A 19,535-nucleotide genomic window follows, 5' to 3' on the forward strand; every position below is an offset into this window, starting at 1 on the left:
GATAGTTATGACTAGTAGTTTGCTTGCCTCTGTATTAAAAATATAGTCAGTATGTGGGCTAATCAAGCTGTATTGAAAATACTAAGATGCTTAAGAATGACAAGAGGCAAGGTTGCTTGTAAGAAGTTGAATAAGCATATATACATTCAAGCAGATGTGGTAAGACTAAACAAGCTGTCGTTTGCTGTAAAAAAAAATTTGGAAGCCAAATGTAAATTACTGTAGGATTATTGTTTTAACTTTTTAAAAAATCTAGTACTAGACATGTCTGATTCTGTTACAGGTAAATTATTTAGGCTTTGTCAAGGTGAAATATCTATGGCTTAGATCGTGCCTGACTTTAAATAACTGTGCAGGAAAAAGTGAGGTTGGGTAGGCAAGAAATGGGGTTAGGTCAATGCTTGTGGTAGGGTCAGACTTCCTTGAAGGAGTGGGTTGATGGCAGAGAAGTGCCCTAGGACAATTTACGGTGAAACCTTTCAGCAGGTGTGGTACAAGCTGTGTTCCCTCTTCAGTTAGTAGTCAATATAGCATTTCTGTACTGCCGTGTGAAGTAGTGACTGAGTTTCATTTCAATTTTATAAGGGTAAGTGCCTTTTTTCCTGCCACACTTCAAAAGATGCAACTGTAATTTTGGTTTTATATTTTTAACCTTCTGTGATACAGTCTGGACCCAGAGACCAGGCTCACTGTTTTAAATAGTCTGGCTTGAAGCTTTGTGATAAAGCAGTCTGCTTATATTTGACTTTCCAGAATGAATATGAAGCTTGAACCGGGAAAATGATCAAGTAATAAAATGTCCATAAACTCTGATTTATGGACCACCAGATGTACTTTGGTATTGGATCCACATAGTATTTTGGTAGTGTAGCCATTTGCATCTTCTCTGTATGTGATGCCCATTGCTGGTAAAACCAAACTTGAACTGTTACGGTTCTGTATAACCACTTCCTTACTTGCTCTCCCCTATGTTTTTAACAAATCATACAGTAATAGAAAGAAGAAAACTGTACCAGCTGCTGTTTTGTCTGTTCTCCCATTGCTGTAATGCAATAAAGGAGAAGATTGCAAGGGGAGATGCCACTTCTCCTTGTTTAACAGCATTTGACTTTTAAACTCTTAGTACTGAGGTTATGGGAGGAGCATGTAAAATGAAGGAAAACATTTGTACTTGAAATATGTGCAAGTAACCTTTGTTCTTCCTAATAAAAACATGAAGATTAAATATCTTCAGAAAATGCATGCTTATAAGATTTACTGTTCTTCTCATAGAAGAAAACGTTATCATCTCCTGAATAGTTCTTAGGAAGTTAGTGTCCTGTCATAACTTTCTGCGCTTTAAGCAAAGCATCTTGCAGATAGTTTAATCTCAAAGAATTAAGTGTCACATGAACTGGTTAGAAATCTGTCAAGTATACTGAACGATAGTGTCTACTTGCATTAACTTTTTTCTGTTTCCTGCCATAAGAAATTGCAGCGTTTGGTCTTTGCAGCCTATTTGCTGTGTGTGCTTATTTCACATTCTCTTTCAGTAAGTAGAGCTTGTTTTTCTCTCAATATGAACATCTCCAAGTGACAGAGATGGTGCTAGCTATTGTTTCTTCTTCTAAATAACTTCTGACTTCATTTCACATGTGAGGAGTATGGAAGTATAGATTTGTGGCTGCTGCTTTCACTCTTTGTCATGATTTTCTTTATCGTTGCTTAAGAAAAGTGACAAGCTACTATTTGAGACTCAGAGCTTTCTTACCATGGTAGTACCCTTGCAGCTCTTTAAGTTAACTGTGTTGTTTTGCTGTGAATGTATAACGAAAATCTCTTGCACTTCTGAGTGACTAAACCCTGTTTCAAGCTCGAATGTTTTCTGACTTCGGATTCTAACAGGACACTTGGTTTTTCTGTTTCTAGAGGAGTATGTTTAGTAACTTTAAAAAGAGAATATTTAGGAAAATGCAAGGCAGGTTTATTTCTGTGAGATTGTCCTTTTTGCTTATGGTTAGAAGACCAGTCACTGGAAATTCCATATAACAGGAGGTGGTGAAGGTAATAACGTACTTCATCTTAATGGAGGAAAGGTGAAAGAAACATCGAGTCTCTTCTCAAAGCCTGCTGTCATGGCTTAACCCAGCAGGCAGCTGAGCCCCACACAGCTGCTTGTTCACTCTCCCCAGGTGGGAGAGAATCAGAAAGGTAGAAGTGCCAGAACTCAGGGGTTGAGATCAAGACAGCTTACTAGGTAGAGCAAAAGCTGCACATGCAAGCAAAGCAAGGAATCCGCTCGCCGCTTCCCATCGGCAGGAGGTGTTCAGCCACGTCCGGGCCAGCAGGGCTCAACATCACACCTAACGGTTCCTTGGGAAGACAAACACCGTCACTCCCAACGTCCCCCTTCCTCCTCCCCTACCCCAGCTGCTGTTGCTGAGCACGATGGCACACGGCGTGGGACATCCCTCTGGGCAGCCTGGCCCAGCTGTCCCGGCTGCGTCCCCTCCCGGCTCCCGGTGCCTCCTCGCTGGCCGGGCAGCACGAGAGGCAGCGAAGTCCTTGGCTCTGCGTGAGCGCTGCTCTGCAACAGCTGAAACAGCCGTGGGTTATCACCCCTATTCTCATCAAAAATCCAAAACACAGCATTGTGAGAGCCTGTACAAAGAAAATTAACTCTGCCTCAGCCAAAACAGTGACATCTGCTAACCTATTTTGTTCAATGCATCACTTTGTCATGGGTTGACAAAAAACATACGGGCTGGAGGTCATGTAACTTTGATGTTTTGGAGGATTGGGGAGATGAGGTTTCTTACATTTGCAAGTTTATAGATGTGCTGGAAAAAGACTTGCATGGTAAAGCCACGTCAATGTAACATGTGGTTAGTATGTCAGTGGAAGCTCATCGCTCTAAAAGGCAGAAGAGAAGTCCAGCTAATGGGAGATAATTAGGAGATGCATATTAGTAACCCTGCAGACAGTGCAGATCCTTTTTGGAAGGGTCCACTGGGCTGCAGAAGATGCTTAGCTGTGTGGAGGCTTACTTGGTTATGAAAAGAGTTTTTCCAGGCCTTGGAGGACAAGGGCAGTGGGGCACCAGGATAAGCAAGTCATGGATTACTCCAGAACTAGTTCTACAGAAAGGATTTGGCAATTTTGACCATTTAAAAGGCATCTACCACAAGAGACGTCTTTTAAAAGAGTAGCTCAAATTGTAATCCCTAAAGAAACAGCTTTTTGGTGTTGAGAGTCTGTGCCATTGCTGTAGAAGTTGGAACTGTGCAATATGATAGAGATTTGCATAATGCCCATGATGTTTTTTCTTTGAAGTCCATATTAAAAGAGTTAGGCAACCCAGGATAGCACAGCAAATAGTGATGTAGCTGTGTAGAACAGCAGACAATTACTAGAATAAAAGTTAAGTTCAATAAATACTTATGAAAATCATTGTTGGGTAATATAGCGAGCGGCTACAGCTATGCCAGCTTTGCAGTTAAGGCTGTGTCAGCTGAAGTGCAAACTAAGCTGAAACACTTTTGTGCAAATACCAGGAGCTTGGGGTATAAAATGGAGTAATTTGAATTGCAGAATATAAACTGGATATCACAGCCATAAGATCATAGCATAGCAGTCATGATGGAACATGAATATTGAAGGCTATGACCTTTTTAGGAAACCTAGAAATAGAGGTTATTGAATAGCACTATAATACGTGACGCATTACTCTAATTCAGAGACGGTCTAAGTGAAACAGAAGCTGCTTAGACTGATAGAAGTTTAGTGAGAAGTAGTGGAGGTATCACTAGATTTCTGTGATAGATGCAGAGCTGGATCTGGGGAGAGAAAGCTAGAATGTGAAGATTAAAATTACAGGGTGTATTGTGAGAGACTAACTTTACAAATATCAACTGGAGAACAAATGTTTGTGATAATGGTGGGTAGGGCCATGATATTGTTGCTGCAAGGTCTAATAAATAAATGTTGAAGCTAAGAACGGGTGAGGTGGGTTTTGAATACTGTGGTTTCAACTCAGACTTTGTACAGTTTGAGTATTTCATGTGGTTTTGGTCATTTGTGTTTCCCTGAGAGGAGAGTTGAAGTGGGACTGGTTCAGGGAAGGATCAGGAGGACTGGAAAGCATAGCCTACAGGGAAAGAATGAAAAAATTCAACTACTTGGCTTGCTTTGACTTTTACAGTAAAGTTGAAGAAAACCTAAATATAAGTTGAAGGTCACTGTTGGCATAATAATGGGGATAATTTGAACATTAAGATGCTTAGCTGGGAAATCAAAAAGGTTTTTGCCATTAAAGTAGCCAGGTGCTAGAACAGCATTCCTTTGGGGATATTGAGAAGGAGCTGTCTAGCTGCTTTTAGGTTTGAGCTCAATAATATATGTTGCAAAGAGGATTAGGTTCTGTCGTTACATTTAGTAGTTGTTTTGAGAAGTCAGATATTCTCTTCTGTGTTTTTAATATGTATGGTTGGATCCTGTGTGCTCAATGTGAGCACCATGGGTTCCACTGACTGTTTGGTACAAACCATTAAGCCACTGGCTGCAGTCGGCTTCTCTTTGAATTACTAAGCACTGTGGAAGGAGGAGTAACTTACTGATGCCACTAAAGCACTTAAAGAGTTGCTCTAAACCTTTTATTTCCACATCAAGAGAAGTGTTTTATAAGACTCGAGGCCTTGAAAATGGATGCTCGTGTAACTGACAGATGTCTGACCCTTGATAATTTTTTTCCTTGAAGGATGATTGTAAGAACAGTCTTTTGTTCTTGCACATTTCAAGACCAGCAGCAGAAAAAAGGCAACAATACTAATACCCCCCACCCACTACAACTCCAGGTTTCACAGTTTTTCATCTACTTGTAGAAGTCTGATGTGACTGGTCTCGGTGCCTGTGCTAATGGCTAGATGTGCGTTTGCTGTGCTACTCCCAAAGTAGGATTTTCATAATGATTTTCAATTAATGTTATGCTATTTTCCTACAGCAGGAGAAGTCAGTTGATGTATCTATCGACTAATCAAATGTAGTGCAAAATATTTTTAGCAAATAGTAAATGTCTTAATAAAGAAGCCCTGTGGGTCTCTGTTACTGCTTATAGGAAGAAAAAAAGAAAAGATGAAATTGTGAAACCAAAAGCAGATGTTAGCCAGAAGTTAAAACTTCGGTCATATTTACTGAGAAAGTGCAAAGAGAGTGCCAACTTCATGGCTTTCCAAACAAAATGTAAAACTTCTTTTCCCCCCCTCTTCTTAAATCTGTATGCTGGGAAGGGAAGGAACAAGTTTTTGAGAAACAACGAGAACGACCTGCCACTGTTCATATCTTCCAACTAACATCCTAATTGCCTGGCTGCCTTGAGGAAATTAAGGAAGAAGTCAGTTTTTGAGCCATTTATGGATTTCTGTTTTTGCCTTTCTTGTGAGGTGCTGATGCACCATAGTGAACTGGCAGTGGTAGGGAGCAACAACCTTGACTGAGTGAATTGAGTAGAATGTTTTTGTAAATGTTTGTGTTTTGTGTTTGTGCATGCAATCTGCAAGTTCTAAAATATTGTTCTTGAGCAAAGGTGATGTCTGCTTATTAGCAGAATGGAAATTTCTTAACCTTCTCTGTCTAAATTCCTGTACAAGTTCTGTTTCTGCCTTGAAGAAGGTGGTCAGAATAACCTCAGTTCCCAAAGTAGTTGAGGCTAATGTCTGAATTTGCATCAACAGGGATGGGGGGGGAAAAAAAACACACCTCAAACCATTGATGTTCTGCTTGAAATCAGTTTTAAGGCTGTTATGAATTGACTGCAGAAGGTACCCCTATCTGTCCAGCAGCTGCAGTAGAGCTGCCGGTCCACAGAGCAGCCACCTTACCTGGGTCTCTTCAGAGAGCTGGAAGAAGCAGTGTATGCATCATAAAACCGGCTGGCCTGGCTCCTGAGGTTCAGGTGTGCTGCCTCCTTACCTACCTGTTATCCTTCTAGATCTGCTAGCAGCTCCCACACAGGGCTCTTCCACACTCCTTCACATATGTTTTTTCCATCCTATATGTTCTCTCCTTCCTGTTCACGCCAACTCTAATTACTTCACTCTTCCCAGGCCAGCCCCAGTCAATTTGAACTCTAAATATCAACCCTGACACTTCCACTTGCCACCCTTGAAGTGACTTATATTAGTGAGAGGGGCTGAAGGTGTTCTGCTCTCCCTCCTTGACAGGATAACAAGGAAGCCAAGAATGCAGGTTTGACCAGGGAACAGCTTGTTCATAACCACAGAAACCTGGCTCTTAAAGTTCCTGTACTGGGGAGGTTTGAAAGCTGGAGTTCTGAGGGACAGGAATTTTCTTTAACCTTTACAGAATCAGATTTTTTTTGTACTTTGGGTTTGTTGGTTTCCCTTTAAGTTCTGTTTTTCTGCTTCAGGCTGGTTTCTCCATTTATTCTTGGCCAGAGGCTGAAGCTGGGAATCCTTCAGAGTATGTAGGTCTGAATAAAATGTAAGTGAAAATCCTTCAGTTAGATGTTGAGCAGCTTTTCCAGGCTGGTCAATGAGGTGTGGTTTCAGTAGAGATGGAAAAGAGGCTGTTAACAACCATTCCCGTCCTGAGGCAAAATCAGTTGCTGTGTCATGAGGCTTGGGTTATAGTACTATGCATCTGCCGTTTTCATCACGGAAACATTCAGCCCTAGCAAAGTGGAGTGCCTCTAGTAAAAATCGTTATGTTTTGTTTTTAATAGAAAATGATTTAATTCAGACATAACCATTCTACAACAAGTATTCTTGCATCACAGCACTGAAGTTGTGGGCTATTTACCCAAATAATTCTGTACCTAAGCAACATGAATTTCCAATCTTATAACTGCCAGTCTTTTTTCTTCTTTGTTACTGCTGTGAACTTTTTATCTTCATGTAAGGTTTTTAATATGAAAAAATGCATCTTATTTAGCTAGGCTGTTTGTCAGTTCCAACTTCTTAGACTAAGGCTGTTTAAAAATGTTTGTGAAATGTTTGGTGTGACTCCTCCTAGCTTAAGAGAGTAGGATGGCTTATGTTAAAGAGTAGGTAAATGTATGCAAAAACCAGTTAAAAATGAGGCTCTATTGCCCAGTTAATGGTTTATGATATGAAAAAAGAATTTGTGATTTCTTTGTTTCCTTCATACTTTCAGCTAGGGAAAAATTGTATGTTAGTGAAAACAGGTAGCATAGCGATGGATGTTCAACAGTAAGTCCAAGTTTACAGTGAGATATTCCATTATTTTTTTTAATAAATAAACTTTATTGCTATTTACTAATTGAGAATGTTGTTGATCTTAACACAAAAGATCAATAAGCATCTTGTTATTGCTGCAGTTGCCAGATGGGTATAAAGCAGTAACTTCTGTAGTGATTTTCATCTTCTGTTGCATTTCTAACCCTTCCCCTGTTAACTGTCTTGTTTTGCATCTCAGCCTGAATATTCTCTTCCCCAGATGATACACACAATAGTTTCTGCTGAATTGAGACTTTCAGGGAATGTAAAAATTGAACCATTATTACTGAGATGCAGTTGAAGTGATTTATTGCTCATCCTTAATATAACAACACCAGATATTTGTTTAGCAATTACATTCTCAGCTGAGATAGTGTGTGTATGTTTTATATATATATATATATACATATTATATATAATATATTAATAATAACTAGAAAAATAGGTAATCAAGTACTTGTGAACTTTCAGAAGCAATATATTTAAATAGAGAATGTACTTCACAAAGTTTTTTTTCTTTGTATGTTAGTTGAGTCTTAATTATTCAATTTGAGTGTCATCATCAAATTCCCTTGTTTTCCATGCTTTCCTTCTGCCAAGTTAGAGGTAATTTGGAGAAACCCAGTAATCTCTTTGCCTTGGAAAATGCAGGAGCAGAGGAGCTCATGGTCTGTCCCTAACTGTGGGGTAGTAACATCAGAGCCTCTGCTGGGTCTTCAGACGGAGTTTCTGTACGGAAAGATGCTTCAGTTTCTGTCCTGAAGTCCACGTGGGGAAAAGACAGCCAAAGCAGAACTTGATACTGCTAAGAAAAGAGGAAAGGATTTCTTCCTGTTAATGCCAAAACAAATATAGTTGTGAACTCCAGAGCTGTGTGAAGCTTACTGAAGGAATTTTGTGCCAAGTACTTAATACCAGATATAAAAATAGAGGTATAATGTTGTATTTTAATTTATGTAGGTGATTTGACTCCGTCTGCTGATGGCTAAAATCTTTTTAGAGCTCAAATGAATGCCTAAATGTCTCAAATACGTGGTAAGAAATCTACTTATAGCTCAGATAATGCTCTGATATCTCAAATTCGGTGTGCGCGTGGGGGGAGTAGAAAGCAACTTCCTCATCACTGTGATTTCTCAGCAGTGTGATAGTTAGCTTTTTTTTTTTTTTTTTTTGCTATCAGATACCAAAAGTGTAGAAGTTGTTTAGTCCTAGGACATGAAGCAAAGCAACAAAGGTTGAGAAACTCAAAGTTGTCTGGGTCTGCAAGTGTTTCAAGATGAAGAAATAAATAATAAAAATCCTGTATCTTAAGAGTATAAGATGCAGTCTTAGTATGGTAATTTCTGGTATAGTAAAGATGGACAGTAAAACTGATGTAGTAGCAGTGTTGTATCTACAAGTTGTCTCTACATTTAACACCTGTAAACACCTGTATAGACCCTGGAAAAGACAGGAAACAAGTCTGCTGTAGGCAGAAGTTCGAGGGAATTCCTCTGGAGGAATACCGCTTCTTGAAGAGTGGAGCACTGCCATACTTAATGTATTGTGCTCTCGCTGAAACCACTTGCTGTGTCTTCATTTCCAGCCCATTCCTTTAGGGGGTCACTGGTCCGACCACCCTGCCTCCTCCAGGCTGTCTTGCCTGCTTTAGTGTGTATAGGAACTTCTACTGAATAGAGCTATATATACCCTAGTTATTCCTTTTTTTCCTCTTGTTTGAAGTGGCAGGTTACAAAAGGTTTGTGTGCTTGTATTCCCGGTGAGTACAGAAAGGAATCCAGTGTGTAAATTTGTAAACGAATAGTGAATGAAATGCTAACATTTAGCTGGAGTCTGTTCTGAAACCACATTGTTGTAGTACTGCCCAAACTTGTATTGGCCATTTTACTTGAGTGCAGCTGATGTCTTTGAAACATTAATTGATGCAGTCACTTTTGAAAAGAGTTTTGGAAGACTGGCTTAACCTTGTGGTATTTGTTTACAAGTGTTGTCAATAAGATAGCTTTCTTAGCCCAAAGAAAGGCATAGCCAGGGCAGTTGAGAGGGGCTGGGCTTAGCAATGGTGGGAAGAAGGCAGCAGGGCTGAGCAGGCCATCAGCACCTCAGTGGAGGAGGAGGACCATAAGAGGACTTAACATTCTTGTCCTCAGTGCACTTCTGCAGCCAGGTAGCCAGTCTGATGAGGGCACAGCTTGATGGGGTTGGCTGTCCCCAAGGAAAGTTGAGCTGGCTGCAGGGTTCATGAGCAGCAGCGCTGCCATGGCAAGGCAGGCTGGGCTCCCTTTTCCCAGGAGCCTGCACCTGCATCACCTCTGTGGCTGCTCCAGCACGAGGGAAGCTGTAGCTTCAACACTGGATGCTGCTGTGAGCTGGCAGTGCTGCTGAAAGCAGCAGTCTTGTTCTTCTTCAAGCCTGCACCTTACAGGGTAGAGCCTGGCAGGCTGTGAACCGCACAGGACAAGTCCCAGAGCTGAAAAATGGCCTCTCTTGCCCAGAAATGCTGTTGAGTCAGATCGGTATCAGCAGCTAGAAGTGTACCATTCGGCGGGTGTGCCAAGTGATGCCTGTCTCTGTGGTAGGTCTTTATTTGTATTACCCATTTTAGGGGAAGCAGAGTGCTTTTTTTTCCTGAAAGGTCACATCTGGTGAGCCAAATAAATTATTTAGGAATTTGCTTGATAGGGGACTCAGTCAGTTGAAGGAAACAGAAAGCTTTTTTTCTCCTTTCTTCTCAGCTGAAGGGAATACTTTCAAGTTAGGCCAGCATTTTATTTTTCATTATCTCCCTCCAGATACAATGGCTCACCTATCAAAGCTTTTTTGGATACTTTCCTTTTAAAGTCTTGTTAGTATTCACGCTTTTAAAGGGACTAGGAGGCAGCAGGGATACTGATGCAAAGATGGCGGTTGGCTTGTGTGGTGCTGGGCTGGGCCATTGCAGGGGCACGGATCTACTGGCACAAGGCTGGAGCTGGCTGGGGAGAGGTGGTGGCTGGAGATCCCGGGTTACTTTGCAGGGTGCCCTGAGAATTTAGGGAGGATAAGGACATAGTTACTACGCAAGGGCATGTATTTCAGCATAAAGTGAAACTGAAATGACTACCAGTACTATTGGGGGAAAAACAGGTAACTATCTAGCATTTCTGTTACCTTGCTTCCATACACAAAACTATTTTAGAGCAGCTTTAAGTTTTTTTTTTTTCTAGGTTACTGTGGCTTTATCTGAAGTAGGAAAGCTTGATAGAAGGGTGTCCTAGAAAGTGTCATGACACCCTAACTTGCTGAATATCACAAACCTGTTGCTTGGATTCTGATTTGATTTATTTATGCAAGATCACAACGATTGACAATTATTACTAAGTAAAATTTGATAGATTTTACAATGATAGTTTATTTAAATAGATTGCAATATTACAACATACCAAAAGTATAAGTGAGAACTACAGACAACGTATGATCGGACTAGCTTTGGTTTTGCTATAGGAAGTAAGATAGCCAGGAGACAGAAGCAAGGACATGGAGAATTAAACAGAAAATTTCCATGGGTGAAGTCAGGCAGCTGATAGGCATCTTTTACATTAGAAAGAGATAATTTCCTATTACTGATAGATCGTTTCTGTAGATAACCTGGTATTTAGTAATACCTGGTATATAGATCTTACCTATTTTACCCCAATAGAAAAAATACTGGAAGGAAGGTTCTGTTGTAAGACACATAGAAAGGGATAAAACAGTACAGGAACATAAGGTTACCATCTGCAGATCCCTTGAAACTTCCTCTGGAATATAGACTCTGAATTTACGTAAGCCCAGGCAGTTTTCTTTCGTAAGCAGCTCATCACCTGCTACTGATTTCCAAGATAAAACTTAAATACATGTTTAGATTTTGAATTTTTACATCTAGATGTATCCATACCTGCATGTTTGAAATTCGTGTCATATGTGTTTTGCTTAACTCTGTGTTGCTCTCTTATTTCCTCATTCCAAGACAGAAAAACCTAGTTTTGCATTACACTGCACAGGGATCAGTCACAGACGGGAGATTTTGACAAAGGTTGGGGACACAACGTTTCTTATCCATATTTTATGGCCTAAAAATCACATGAAGGGTGAAATACAGAGACAGTATGTGAAATTGGCAATAACTCTCTGCTGAAAGTTTGTATCAGTATTGAAGACAAAATTGTGGGCTAATTTTGAAGCTTTCTTTTTGAAGGCTGTTTCCAGCACTGTGTGTGTTCCAGAGATTAAAGAAGTTCTTAATACAAAATGATGTGAACTAAAAATATTGTACCTTCTCAAAGGAAGAGAAGGAAAATGTAAAATATATTTGGCAGTGTCTCTGAGGAGTTGTATGAATTAAGTTCTTGCATTTTTCTTTTTGAAGTTGCTAAACCAGTGCAATCAGGCAGCCATTTGTATTGACTTTGTTCTAGATATTAAGGAGATTGCATCATTAGAAAGCTTGCGTTTTAACACTTTTATCAATGAATATCTGATTTTATTTTTTTTTTGTGTGGCACTAAATGCAGTACTGAGGAAAGCTGCACGGTATTATGCGCTAATCTCTTCAATGCTGATCGGCACCTAAGATGTATAAGGAAACTTGTAATGTAAAAGGCAGTGTTGCAGGTGGTGTTTCAGGATAGCATGTACTGGCACATAGGTGGTTTTCCTATTTCATAATGGCACTGGGGACCTCCTTTAGTTACTGCTTTGAACAGCTGCAGCTTGGTGGTTATCCTAAGCTAGTAAAATCAATCTTAGAAGCTGGTCTGCAATTCCAAGACTTGGTTTCTGTGATGGGTAAAGCCTTGTTTGTTCATTAAATGTTGCTGATAGGGGGGTTTCAACGGTTGACTGCTTATACCCCCAATATCCTGTTGAAGGAAAAAAAACAAGTATGGGAACTTCCTGTTAAGTTAACAATTGCAATAGAAACCAGCTTCAAATAAGGGCAAAATGGCATTCCTCCTTGCATGGGAACACACATACCGCAGCAAAGACATGACCCCAACGCAGAGGAAGATGACGATCTTCATCCCTACGACCACCAGAGGACTGATGAAGACCCCCTAGCAACAGGCCTTGCAGTCGTAGAAGACACCAGGATGTGCTACTAAACCCAGAACTACTAGGCTATAAATTGAGACTCTGGCAGGCTTAGGTGTGCGCCGTTGGTGGAGCAGGAGACTCCCCGGCTGCCCAGCGCTGTTTTACTTATCGCTGCTTGCTGAATTGCTCGAATAAATTGAAATTTGGTCTACCTTACCCACAATGTGTCAGGAATGATTTCTACCAGAACTAATTTATAACAGTTTCTGCTATGCTTTTTCTCTTCTGGATGCTACGTACTTGACTGGTCTGATTTCTCTCTAAATTATGGCTGTGGTGATTGTGTTGGTAGAAATGTTGAGATGGACTTTGGATTCAGTGTCGCTGTCTCTCTTAAACACAAATATTAAATTATGCCTCTCTCAAACCATTGGTGTTAAACAACTGAAGATATCTTCTCCGAGTTCATGCTAGGAAAGAGATGAGCCAGAAGAAACATTGAAAGGCACTGCATGACTAAGTAGTTTTTCTGTCTGACAGCTTTGTTCTGAAATGGAGCCGGAAGGGAAGTTGATGATCAAGTTAACGAGTTCTTAACGAGTTTTTTTCCAAGGAGAACCAATGCTGCAGCTGAAGACAGACGCTTCCATCAGGGTTTTTACCTTTAATTTTATTGCTGTCACAACGCTAGCTGTGATTGTCTTTGGTCATCAGGTTACTCAGTTAAACCCAAGTTTGAGTCGCACAGTCTATTGTGTCTTTTAGGTGTGAATAATATGCAGATGTTGTCAGATGGGTTTTGCTTGTGTGGTGAGCTTCCAAGGAACAGGCCCCTTGGTTGCTGGCCCAGGTGCCTTGCGTTTCAAGACTGGCATTGGTGTGTCATATGTACTGAAGCACACTGTCTTGAGGGCTTTAACTGCCGTGTACCAGTCTTCCTATCCCACATGATTTACATGTTCTGGCTCTTACTCACGATAAGGGATATGAAATGTAAGAAATTTCTAGAGAGTTACCACTTGACCAATAGATGAGTGCAGAGAGATACCATCCCCCTGGGGTGGTGGTGGGGGGGGGGGGGGGGGGATAAAAAAAAAAATCGATCTGCACATCTCCTTGTGGAGATTCTTTGTTCCTTCTAATAGCCTTTCTGGAAACCCAAAATATTGTTCTGTTTTCTCTTTGGTGGAAAGCAAAAGCTTTCTTGAATAGTGGTTTGTGGCTTGTGTCTTCACATGGTCTTCTGTGCTTTGTGGTTCTATATGGAGTACAGATGTCTGTGTTTTACAGTAATTAGTGCATTTAACCATAATTAGAGTTTAGCCAGTAACCTTCATTGCTTTCTTACTGTAGGTTTTATTTGGTTATTGATAGTTTTCAGTGACTTTTCCATCTGGGACTAGACTCCTAGGGTCTGGCTTTTTCTATGTTATCCAAAAGGATGGAAGCAATCTAACTGTATATAGCTGAAGATGCTGTTTAGGGTGGATTTATGAGGTCTATATAAGATGCGTTTGAACAAATCAGTTCAAAAACAGCTAATTAAGCTGTGGCTGAATTGCTAAAACTCTTTTCTGAAAGAAGATGGCTGCCAGTGAGCTATCAGAATGGTGCACGAGGTATCTACTTGGGAGGGGGATTGGCCAAGAGCAAACGCACATTTGGAGATGACAAATATGCACCTTGTTGAGTGCTTTTTTTTTTAATCAAACAGGTCCATTGTAAGTACTGTGTGCACTGGTGTTCAAAATACGATCTGTGTCCATAAAACAAAACTGACAATCAACTCCACTCAGCACAGAGAGACTACTGGGAGTGTGCACACCCCAGTCCCAAAGTTCCTGCAGTTTATATGCCCTTTGCAACAGGCTGACCAGGACATTAGGACTGGGTTTTGTTTATAGTGCTGGCCAAGCCAGTGTCCTTTCTCAACTTTTTTTCCATCTCTGATGGATGAGCTTTTTAACATTAAATATGACTGTAGCATTAGAATAGTCTTGATAAATATCCTTTTTGTGATTTCTGTATGACTCATCTTTCCCCACTTGTAGCCCATCAATTTAGAAAGCTTGAGAGCAGGTGCACCTGCATGGAGCCTCATTTGGAGGCAGTAGTTCATTTTGGTGACAGCAGCGTGCTTGTATGCTGTAAACTGCAGGTCAGGCTCTGTGATGACCATAAGGTTATGAGGTGATCATCTCAACAGTATTATGAGATGGAGTCCAAGGCTTGAAGATGGGCTTGGAAAATAAGTATAGCTGTTGACAGTAAAGGGAAAACAAGAAAGAAAAGTAAGGAGGAAGAATTCCTGGAGGAGTGGATGCTGCAATTTTCTGATGCTTTTATACATGGTGGGACTGCTTGCATGTATTTTGGTTTCTTGCTTGCAAGGGCCTTTTGTAATGAAAGGCAAACTTGAAATAGCTTTATAGGAGTTCTCCATGGAATTGTGGAACCTTTCTAGGAAGAAAAAATGTATTTGGAGATTTGTTTTCTGAACGTCATATTTATGACCTGTCCATATTTCATGATGTACAAAGTAAGGCTTGGCCTGCTTTCAGTCATGTAGTGATACTGGAATTGGCTGTGGCTTGTTGATTGGAGGGAAAAATAATGGCAGAAGTCATCGATTGTAAGGGGTAACTAGATCCAAGAAAGAATATAAAGAACAAAGGCTCCCATCTGGGAGGCCAGTTCCCATCCCTAAGGTCCACACATGGTGAAGTTTAGGCTTTTAAAATGTGCAGGAGTATTAAAAGTTATCTGAGAAGCTTATGTTACTTGATTTTATATGGTTTTTCCAACTTTTGTAAGGGCCTTTCTCAAAAAAAAAAAAAAAGGGGGGGGGTTGGATATTAAGAGCATAGGATGTCTTGGAGATTAAAAAGATCTCTAAAAGTACTTTTCTGGCTTTATTTTCTTCTCCTTGCAGCAGTGTGAAATGGTGCTGTAGTAGCTGCAATTTAGACAAAAATATTTGTTCCCCATACAACTTCCACTGGTGAAAATTACAGCTACTGAACCTAATTTAAAAATAATTTCAGATGAACAGAGGGCTATGAGGGAGTTGATGATCTCAGATTGGTATCGTGTAACTTTTTCTGCTAAGTTCAACAGATATATTTCCGATAAAAATTGTTTTGGTTACTTTGGCACAACTCTGTTCTTGAGAACAGAAGAAAATGTTCTAAAGTAGTTGAAAACTATAAATATATACCATGATCGAAACAGAAGTACTTAGTGCACAATTGAGTCACAGTATAATACAACATGAATACGTAAGTGATAAGTTTCAATAGTTTACACTTGGTATTCTTTTAGAGTTACCGTTCCTGTGAAGGAGAGGGAAGAGCAAGGCAGTCTTCCCATTTACAATGCCACATGATGGCATATTTGAACTTTCTATTTATTACGTGCCTATAGCCAAAATATTTTAGTGGTCTTGTTAAATTGTGGAATTAATGCATCAAATTACAATTTCAGCATGACGTTATAGGGGCACTGGAAAGCTAAACTCAAGTTTAATTTTTTTTTTTTTAAAAATAAAAACACCACCAAACAAACACAAACAAGCGTGTGTATGGGGAAAAGATGGCTTATTTTTTGACCTAGGGCTTTTTCCTTATTTCTTGTACAGATTCCATACTATGGAAGAAATCAGTGTTTGCAGTGCATAACACAAACGAAATCACAATAAACAGCAACATTTTTTTTTTTTTTTTAATATTTCAGTTGGTCTTCATATCTGCTGCTTAGATTTTGCTCTTCTTCAACAAACTAACTAGCACCGTTATTGTCCTCCATCATTTGCTGTCTTCATCTTCTTCCCTGGCAACTCAATGAGGTTCAATGCTAAAGATCTGGCTTTGCTGGCCAAGCGACCATCAGGTTGTTTTGACAAGGAAGGAAAACTGAAGATCTGCAGAGTGGTCGGGGATGAAAAATTAATAGGTAAAAATTACTTGAGTTGAAAACTACCTGTGGTTGATGTGCATGTTTGCTGCAGCTGTCAGCTTACAGTTTCACTAATCACATACGTCTCAGTGTCTTCAGTTTTCTTCATTACTGATGCTTGAGTGATGCTAAATACCATTCTAAATAAGGACATTTAAAAAACAACTCTTTAGTTTACTCAAGTTTTCAAGTATCCTTTGTTATATAACTGACAAACAGTACTCGAGCCTTAAAACTATTTTTTCTTCAGTGAAAAGAATTTTACTAACTAGTGGCTTCAAGTCACCAGTTATTAGTTGCTGTATGTAGTGTTATCCAGCTCTTCAGGTCCTACCCTGCAAAAACTGCATTTTCTTTTGTCATAAGGTTTTTTTATTGGTCACTTTCCACCTCCTTTGCAGGTTTCTTCTGGCTTTTATGATCATGTTTTAAATGTCTTTCAATTTCCAGTAAGCTTGAACAAATGTCTGTTCTCTTGGTAGTTGTTAGGAAGTAGTTCCTATTTAGCTGTAAAATCATTTCTAATACAATAATTTCAGCAACAGTAAATGTTTTATTTTCTCTTGTCCGAACTGATCTTCACTGAGATGCATTTACTTTGATTTTATTAGGGGAAAAAAAGGCATAGACTTGGTTATGATAAGGGGCCAAAAAATGTTGTGCTATGCTTTCAGAGTACTCTATACGTTTTGTAATGATGAGGTAAGTTGATAACCAGTCTCCTATGGAGGATTCAGCAAGTTTTCTGGACAGAGTACTGGGTGAGCATCCTCTTCTGGCTGCTTTGGGGTTTCTCAGTGGGGTTCTGTCCCTGTGTTCTCATTGCAGGCAGCATTATCAGACCGTGTCCAATGAATATCTGATGTTTTTGATGTGCTGCGTTTTTATGCACTGAGTCATACACTGAGTGCTAGCATTGCTGCTAAAAACCTTTTGATTGACCACAGATAGACCAAGCATTCATGTAGCCTGGTCTCCTGTTGCTAGCGTTGTCAGTGCTAGTTGATTTTTAGGAAGATCTTTAAGAAACTAGGCATGCATAGAATGATCCTACTGCCCAGTAAATCCTTCTAGCTCCCAGCATTCAGATTAGGACCTCTTGAGAGAAGGGTTTAAGTCACTGTATGTACTATCCATTGAGAGACTTGTCATTGCTAAATAAGACTAATCTTGGGGCCTATTTTTCATGCTGTTACGAGGTAGTGACTTTCACAATTCTTATTTAAATATACCTTTTACTAGAGGCATCTGTAGTGTGTCTGTGATAAGATACCTTTCTTCTGCTGATGTTTGCAGGGTTCTGGAGGGTGGCATGTAGTCTAAGCAGGGTCCCATACTTCTGCTGTAAAACATCAGATGCAGCTGTGATAACTTGGTTTAGATTTTAGTTGGTGGATGAGCATTAATGTATATTACTTTTGGTTTTGTACTTCAGTAGGTTTGGGAAGATCCATCAACATGAATCTTTCTAAAATAACTATTATTAATAATCTCATCCCCCACCTAAAAACAACACAAAACCACCAAACCTGGCATACAGCTGAAATCAGTTACTTTAAGTCCCAGTGTCTGGGATTAAGTCTTCCACTTGTGGGAGAAAGCTGTTCTGACTTTGAAGTGTTCCCTATTGAAACATCTTAATTAAAATTACCAAGAGGAAACAAGAATTTTATTTATTTGCTGTAACAAGACACCTCCCTGGTCAGTAGTAAGTCTCTAGTGGTGGCCAGCATAGAGGGAAGTGCAAGAGTTCCTTGGAGGCAGCTGTGGAACAACCATGTCCTTGGGGTACTGCTGTTTTTCCGGCTTTCCATCAGTTAATGGTTGGCTGCTGTCTGGAGACATGAGGTTTCAGATGTCCTCTTTCTCAAAAAAACAAAACAAAACAAACAAACAAAGAAATACCCACACAAACCACCCTACAACACCCACCAGCTCACTACCAAAAATGTCATGGCCACAACAAAAAAAACCCCTTATGCTAAATATTCTTTATTTTCTAGGAAATGCTAAAATGATGCAGGGTTTGTTGAAAGATATTATATTTGCATATGAGATGTTTATAATAGCTATATCTAGCTGTCTATACCTATAGCTGGATAAAGAAGTGCTTTTTCTTTTTTTCAAAACAAGAAAAAAAGATGTAATAAAAAAAAAAAAGGCTGGTAAGATAGCTTTTTTTCACCCACACCAAAGTTCTGAAACATTCCCTTCTCTTAAAAGTTGGATTACATGCATCTATTTGTGTATAAGCAGAAATATGTTGTTTTCACTTCAACTTTTTAAAAAGTGCAGTAAAATAGTAATAGTGAACTGACTGTAAATATTTAGGTTGCATTTGCTTACTTGCTACTTTCTAAAAACTGGAAATCCAGATGAGCATGTCTTAATCTAAGTAAATAGTAAATTTTTTTGTGCCTTAAAAAGGATTATACTTCATCTCTTCCAATGATGGAAGCAAAAGCTGTACTATAGTTAAGTGGCTGTTTCTGCTCCCGTGTGAGGAAAAAGCAGAGAAGCAGAGAAAACACAGTGGAGTGTCTGCTGCAGTCACCAATTCTTTCAGCTGCAGAGTAGAAGAAACCTTCTGGGAAGTTATTTGGCATTTAGCAGCATGTTGTACATAGGCAGCTGCTGAGTGAAGCTGGCTTTTTTTGGTTGTTAATGATTTTCTTTTCTGACCTTTATTACTAATGCATTTTCTTTAAAAAGCATTTAATGTGTGAAGACAAAAGGTTGTTTTTATTAATCTCTTACTTCTTTGCATACAGAACCGAGAGAGAGATGGTGCCGACTGAAAGGAAATCTGCTCTTTCTAATGAAAAATAAGGTAATTCATTTTCCTACTGCTTTTCTTGATGTGTTAGTTTAATCTGTATGAACTTGAGTAATCCTTTTTCATGATAGCTATTGGCATTATGCTTTTAGAGACAAAAATTACTATTATTAGAGTAGTGGAGATGAAAAAAAATCTATTGTTTGTCTTCTATAACACCAGGTATTCTTCATGATATCAACATTCTTTGGCTGAATCATAAATAGTCTATAGCCACGTTTTGCTCATAGCGTACACAGCTTTAAATCCAGAATTTCTCCATCAGATCTGCTGGAATAATGAAAGCAAAAATTTCACAGCTTCAATGAGGTATTGTGCTAGTGTTCAAGATGCAGTTTGAGAGTCCAATACAGTTTTTAGTGTTGTTTTGTAACTGAATTTGCTATGAAGTGTTGGATTATTCTCTCCTCCTTTATGCACGAGTACTTTGCTTTGATGTAAAGAGCAATTATTTAACT

The 19,535-nt window shown here is 39.5% G+C and overlaps 1 protein-coding gene across 15 annotated transcripts in view; it reads left to right on the top strand.

Moving 5' to 3' along the window:
* INPP4B (inositol polyphosphate-4-phosphatase type II B) overlaps positions 1 to 19,535 on the top strand; it is a 293,558-nt gene that overhangs the window by 22,413 nt on the left and 251,610 nt on the right. For 8 of the 15 annotated variants that reach the window (XM_050710635.1, XM_050710636.1, XM_050710637.1 and 5 more), the window contains exon 2: positions 19,013 to 19,071. The exons of 1 other annotated variant lie outside the window; for it this stretch is intronic. In XM_050710635.1, coding sequence (XP_050566592.1) covers positions 19,060 to 19,071 — 12 coding nt within the window. In that variant the 5' untranslated portion in view covers positions 19,013 to 19,059. Of the gene's footprint in view, positions 1 to 16,019; positions 16,239 to 19,012; positions 19,072 to 19,535 lie in introns of all 15 variants that reach the window. 6 more of the 15 variants (XM_050710629.1, XM_050710624.1, XM_050710625.1 and 3 more) reach the window with 1 other exon arrangement.

The sequence above is a fragment of the Cygnus atratus genome, chromosome 4 (assembly GCF_013377495.2).
Source record: "Cygnus atratus isolate AKBS03 ecotype Queensland, Australia chromosome 4, CAtr_DNAZoo_HiC_assembly, whole genome shotgun sequence".
In the NCBI taxonomy this organism is placed as follows: Eukaryota; Metazoa; Chordata; class Aves; order Anseriformes; family Anatidae; genus Cygnus; species Cygnus atratus.